We start from the raw sequence: 6,004 nt of genomic DNA on the forward strand, positions 1-6,004 counted from the left end.
CTTTGGAATCCCCCAACCCTATCATGCTCAGGGCCCTGACGCCTCCCTCCCATGGCCCCCCAAGCCTCCGAGGTCACCCTCCCCCCCAGCCCCACATTCCCCGCAAATTTACTGAGTGCCTACGATGTGCAAAGCTCTGCTGGAGGCTGCAGAATACCCTGGGTAACGTGGGTTCGGGGTCCGCATCCAGTTTCCAGTTGTCAGAGCGCAGGAGGGGCCCTGAACGTCTCTGGGCCTCGACGTCCCCCTCTCCCACGTGGAATGACGACATCCCCGGGGTGGAAAAGAGGTTTCCCACGGTGCTGGGAAAGAGGGGCAGCGCCTTGCGGCAGAGCGAGGCCAAGGGCTCGCGCGGGCTCCCTCCCTGGGCCAGGCCTCCTTGCGGGCCGCCAGGTAGGTCACCGCGCTGCTTGGGGCGCCTGAGCACGGGACCGGCCGGCCTCAGCCGCGTCCAGGCCCGGGCAGGCGGCCAGGTGAGCTCGCCCAGGCGCTCCCAACACGCCGCTGGCGTCCGTGCGTCCAGCGGGCCGAGCACAGGTCATGGAGCCGCGCGCGGGGGGCGCCACAGACCCTAGGGGGAGCGGAGGAGGTACGGGGCGAACGGGAGCGAGTGGACGCGTCCCTGCCAGCCCTCGCCCCGCCTGTCTGCTCGTCACCTTTTCCTTCTGACAGGTGGTAAACAAGGCAGCCCTGGCGCCCAAGGGGCGGCGGCGGCGGCGGCGGCGGCGGCGGCGGCGGTAGAGGGCAGGGCCCCAGCGACCCGGGCTGGGCTCTGGGCCCCCTACCCGCACCCGCGCTGCGAAGCGGTGCACCAGACCCGGGGGCTCTCAGGAGGGTCCGGGGAGAGGTGCAGGAGGGGGTCTGCCCGGGGTCACTGGACACACCTGGGCACTCGGGCAGGGTCTGTGGTGGCTTCCGGAGGGTTAGGCAGGGCCCTGCGAGGATATGGGAAGGGGCAATCCGGGGCTACGTGGGCCGGCAGGGTTACCTAGGCTATCTAGAGGGGAACCGGGGGTGCCGGGGCCACAGGGGGCCGGACCGTGTTCTGTCGGGACCTCTGGGAGAGTCGGGATCCTTCTCGATGCTGGCGGGGAAGAGTTTGGGATCTGGGATTCTGGCGGCAGTTGGGGGAGGGGGCAGTAGGAAACCTCCAGAGATACCCACAGGGTGTTCGGAGGGGTCCAGGAATACTGGGGTTAAACAGCTAAGTCCAGAGATATCTTGGGGGCAGGCGGGGTCCACGGGCAAGAGAGGGACAGTCGGTGACCTTCGCAACTGTGGAAGAGTGGTCCCGGGTCTCCGGGATCTTGATGGCCACTCTAGGTCTTCGGCCATCGGGGGGCGTGAGGGCTCGCTGAGACTGAAGGTGGGCGTTGATCTGCCCTTTCCGTTCGCCAGGCGGTGGCCTTCCTCCGCGCGCGGGCCCCAGCGCCCGGGAGCGGCTGGCGCGGCTGGACGCGCGCCCCCTGGCTGCCCGAGCTGCGGCGGACGTGGCGGCGCTGGTACGCAGGGCGGGCGCCACTTTGCGCCTGCGCCCCAAGGAGGGTGCGTGACAGGGGCGGGGCGTCCAGAGGGCGTGGTCGGAGCGGAGCCGGGTTCTGGGGGGGCGGGCCTGGGATTGTTAGTTAGTGCCCTGGGTGGGGCCAGCGAGTGACTGTGAGTTGGGAGGACGAGGCTCGGCGGTGTTGAGGGGTCTGGGATTTAGCCTATAATATTCCTCTGGGAGGTGACACAGAGGTGGGTTATTGCAGTAGGTGAACGTTGCAGGATCAGTGTGGGTGCAGGGCTGAACTTTACCATTGTCAGAGGGATTTCGAGTGGCATTTCCTAGGAGGCAGGGCCTAGAGAGGGTTGGGGCGGGCATTCAGCTAAGGGGCGGGACCGTAAGGTTAGTCAAGGGAGTGGAGCTTATAAGCGGGTGAAGGGGCTGTGACTGGAAAAGTCAGCAATGGGTTTATAGGCTAACTAGAGAGCGTGGCCTGAAATCTTCAGCAGCTAAATATTGGAGTAGCACCCTGTAGGGTACGTCTAAGGGTTTAATTTGAGGGGCAGGATCTGGGTTTTATTAGGGTGGTAGGAAGGTCTGGAGAATTATTCAAATAGCCAGTCCCAGGGTTATTATTTATAAAGGCGGGATCCAGGAGTCCCCTCGTGTCAGACCCGATTAAGGATCCAAAGCTGTCACTGCAGTGGCTCAGGTTGGTGATGTGGTTAGAGTTGGATCCCTGGCCGGGGAATTTCCACTTGCTGCAGGCGCATCCAAAACGGAAAACAACAACAACAACAACAACAACAACGCCATATCAGGATAGTTATTCCTGTGAGCGGAGCCTAGTTAAATGCATGAGCAAATCTGTACATCCCAGAGACAAAGAGGCTAGAATATTAACTTACGGGGCACTTCCTAGATGGTTTCCTTATAGTACTCCTCCGACTGCCTCTTTCATTCCCCAGCCATTAGCGTGCTGGATTCGGCGGACATAGAGGTCACGGACAGTCGCCTTCCTAATGCCACTTTCATGGCACATCGGCCCCAGGTACCACCTCTTCCCCTTAATCCAAGCCACCTACCTAGAGACTGGCAATGTATGTACACTTGTGTCCTTACTGTAGCATCGTCGGTCAGAGACTTTGGGTACGCGTACAGCGCCACCCCAAGTGACCCAGGGTAAGACACGTGGTGCTTCGAAGCCGCTCCAGGCCTCTGGTCGGTTCTGTGTGGAACTGGTTCGCAGTTCCGTGGGCTTTGGCCTCACATTAAGTGGAGGCCGAGACAGAGGCGGGGACGCTCCACTGGCAGTGCGCGGGCTGCTGAAGGATGGGCCAGCACAGCGCTGTGGTCGCTTGCAGGTGAACAATGAGGCACCCTCCATTCAACAGTGCCAGCCCTCACCCTTTGTCGGTGTGCTCTCTATTTTGACTTTCCTAGAACGTTTCTTGCCTTGCACTCTTGCAGCCTGGCGACCTCGTGCTCCACATCAATGGAGAGTCAACGCAGGGGCTCACCCATGCCCAGGTCGTGGAGAGGATTCGTGCAAGCGGCCCGCGGCTCTGTCTGGTGCTAAGCAGGCCTCCTAAGACCCACCCCGGCAAGCCTGAGGGGGTGGGAGGGCCCCGGAAAGAAGACGGTGGGTTTCCAGGGGAGAGGGGTCAGGGATCTGTGAGAGGAAGAAGAGGGTTCCAGGGTGGAGAGGCTGGGGTCCTGAGCAAGAAGGGTTTGGCATCCTCAGTAGGGAAGATTGGGGGCTTGGTGTCTGTGAGGGTCGTGATAGTCTCAAAGTGGGGGGGCAGAAAGAGTGGGGTCCCACGATAGGAAAAAGGATGGATTTCGGAGGGGAGGCTTTTGAAGTACCTGGAGGGAAGAGGAAGGAAGGGGTTTGGGGTAAAAGTGGGCGTTCAGGAGTTCCCATCATGGCGCAGTGGAAACGAATCCGACTAGGACCCATGAGGTTTTGGGTTCGATCCCTGGCCTCGCTCAGTGGGTTAAGGATCCAGTGTAGCCATGAGCTGTGCAGCTCAAGTTCGCAGACGCAGCTCAGATCTGGCATTGCTGTGGCTGTGATGTAGGCTGGCAATTGTAGCGCCGATTAGACCCCTAGCCTGGGAACCTCCATATGCCCTGGGTGCGGCCCTAAAAAGACCAAAAAAAGAAAAAAGAAAAAAAAAAGGAAAAAAGAAAGAAAGAAAAAAAGAAAAAGAAAAGTGGGTGTTCAGCAAGAAAGATTGTGGTCCTCAGATAGGAAGGCATTGTGAGTCTTAGCGGAGAGGGGATGGAACAGGGCTCCAGAAGGTAGGGGGGGTCTAGTCCCAAAAGACAAAGGGTCCATCAGGGGAAGGGTTGGTAGTCAAGGAAGGGTGGATGAGCAAGGATAGAATCTGGGATCCTAGATGGGAGGGGGTTGATTTCCTTTGGACTGTGTGGGAATTGATTTCTGACGGGAGTGTTCTGGATCCAGGAGGGGAAGAATTTCAGGAAAGAAAGTGTGAGGTCTTTGGTGGCCCCGGTTCCTGAAAAGCACATCCGTGCCTCGACTGGAGGTTTCTCTTAGTACCAGGATCTCGGTCTCCCGCAGCTCTTAGAGTTTTCCAGCCACTCTCAGCTAAGGGGCCCCATCTTCATCCCCCACCCTATCGCCCAGTCTAAACCACAGTCTTGCCATCCTCAGATCTCAGCCCAGATCCTGGGAGACCAGAGGTGATGAGGTCTCGCAGCGCCAGCGCTTCCCCGCTTCAGCACCCTCGACCCCGTACGACTCCCCAAACCCGGGGCAGCGCGGAGCTTAGCCCAGCAGGGGCAGCCGACGACCCCGCGGATCCTCCGCTTGAGCGCTGCACGGAGGACCCGGAAGACCAAACCCCAGATTCCCCCGGACCCTGGCTGGTGCCGAGCGAGGAACGGCTCTCACGGGCCCTAGGAGTCCCGGGGGCAGCGCAGTTCGCCCTTGAGATGGCAGCCGGAAGGCGGAGGCACTGAGCGTGCATCAGACGGCGTACTTGGTAGTGCCCATCCCGGATGTAGCGCGCTCTGCCCGTGCCTATTAGCATTGCGCGGAGAGCTTCCAATTGGTCTGGTCTTCTAGCGGCTCAGTCGACCAGCCCGGGCTCCCTTCGTGGCGTCAGTGGTATGGCCCTCCTGGACCGGCTCGCCCTGCACTTCTAGATTGGGGGGGGGCGGGGAGATAATAAAATGGTTCGATCCAGTCCTGACTTTCCAGGTGCTGTAGGCCGGGTGGGGCTCCCAAGTCCAACCCGTAAAGGGGGTGGGTCGATCTGGTTTCCAGGAGGGCCTCTTCTAGCAGCTGTTGACAAGCTTACTTCTTACTGTTTCTTTCTTGCCATTAAGAGACTTCTTTGCTTCTGCTGGCATGCTTTCTGCCCACTCCGTTCCCCTTGGCCAACTCCTGCTTCTCTCCCCATTCATTCATTTCACTTTTTTGGAGGTGTGTAGGGCTCACAGTTAATTATTGTGCACGGCGTGGAGAATGCAGAAGTGGGGCCTATTGTGTCGGAAGTGCACCAGTATACCCAGAGCCCCGGTCGAGAATCGTCCAGATCCCCAGCGGGGGCTGAAATTGCAAGATTAGAACCAGGGCTGCTTCTTTAGCTGAGCGTCTGCGGTCTCTCACTTCCCCCTTGGTCGGCCAGCTTTCCCTAGCCTGTAGACTGCCACCCCCAGGGCACGAGCTGGGGCCCTGGAGCCCCCATCGGGGTGGAGCCAGAAGGTGTGAGTCAGCGGGCCGGGCTAAAAAAGGCTGTTAAAACCTTTGGGCCGTGCCCCCCCCTTCCATAGATGGTGACGAAAGGCAGCTGGGCTTGTGTGCACAAGACACACGCTGGGCGTTCCCGGTCCCGGGAGAGGCCAGCGTCTCCTCTACCCTGGGAACAGAGCCCCAAAGTCAAGGCTTATATGACCAGCCAGACTCCAATCCATGTAGCCCCAAAGCGGGCGCTGACCGAAGCTAGAAATGTCTGGTCACCTCCGATGTCACCACATCCTGAACACCTGGTCTCATCCCCCCGAAGAAGGAAGCTGTGGTCTGGAGGGAATGGGCAGCTCTTACCCCTTTGGGGAGGGGCTGGAGAGGTGGGGAAGAGAAATGAAAGGACCAGATCGTGAGTGTCCATGGCGGCTCTGGGGAACAGAGAAGGATTGTAAAGCCAGGCTTGGCGCCAGGTGAAGAGGTGAAATCTTAAATAATTAGCACTGTAGCCATTGTGGGGGAGTATGCCCGGGCTTCTAGCTGACCCTGACTCAGAGCCTGGTAGAGGTGTGGCTCTAGGGAATTCAGGCAAGGGCTCTAGAGCCCCAGTCCTATAAACACAGTCACACCCAGGAGACTAAAATAATAGTAACCCCAGCCACCATTTACTTAGCCTTATCTGGGCTACAGGCTTTACCAGCACGATCTGGTTTTCTTTTCTTTTTTTCTTAAAAAAAAATTTTTTTTTGTCTTTTTGCCTTTATTAGGGCCGCTCCCGCAGCATATGGAGTTTCCCAGGCTAG

The 6,004-nt window shown here is 59.2% G+C and overlaps 1 protein-coding gene across 6 annotated transcripts; it reads left to right on the forward strand.

The window, feature by feature from the left end:
• The first annotated feature begins 481 nt into the window (after window positions 1-481).
• Window positions 482-4,700, forward strand: MAGIX (MAGI family member, X-linked). Of its 6 annotated transcripts, XM_047765328.1 has the most exons (6): window positions 482-589; window positions 1,399-1,545; window positions 2,455-2,537; window positions 2,614-2,850; window positions 2,957-3,128; window positions 4,167-4,700. In XM_047765328.1, the coding sequence occupies exons 1-6, from the start codon at window positions 541-543 to the stop codon at window positions 4,472-4,474; spliced, it is 996 nt and encodes a 331-aa protein (XP_047621284.1). In that variant the 5' UTR covers window positions 482-540; the 3' UTR covers window positions 4,475-4,700. The 6 variants fall into 6 exon arrangements, with proteins under 6 accessions (XP_047621284.1, XP_047621287.1, XP_047621286.1 ...); XM_047765331.1 differs by lacking the exon at window positions 2,614-2,850; XM_047765330.1 differs by lacking the exon at window positions 1,399-1,545.
• Window positions 4,701-6,004: the final 1,304 nt, after the last annotated feature.

This window comes from Phacochoerus africanus, chromosome X, assembly GCF_016906955.1.
Source record: "Phacochoerus africanus isolate WHEZ1 chromosome X, ROS_Pafr_v1, whole genome shotgun sequence".
In the NCBI taxonomy this organism is placed as follows: domain Eukaryota; kingdom Metazoa; phylum Chordata; class Mammalia; order Artiodactyla; family Suidae; genus Phacochoerus; species Phacochoerus africanus.

Excerpts from the sequence above, each read along its gene's own strand:
- MAGIX (XM_047765326.1), top strand. The coding sequence starts at position 1,082 with ATGCTGGCGGGGAAGAGTTTGGGATCTGGGATTCTGGCGGCAGTTGGG. Across the intron at positions 1,503-2,454 it reads CGGCGGACGTGGCGGCGCTG|CCATTAGCGTGCTGGATTCG; the intron begins GTACGCAGGGCG and ends TTCATTCCCCAG. Across the intron at positions 3,129-4,166 it reads AGGGCCCCGGAAAGAAGACG|ATCTCAGCCCAGATCCTGGG; the intron begins GTGGGTTTCCAG and ends TGCCATCCTCAG.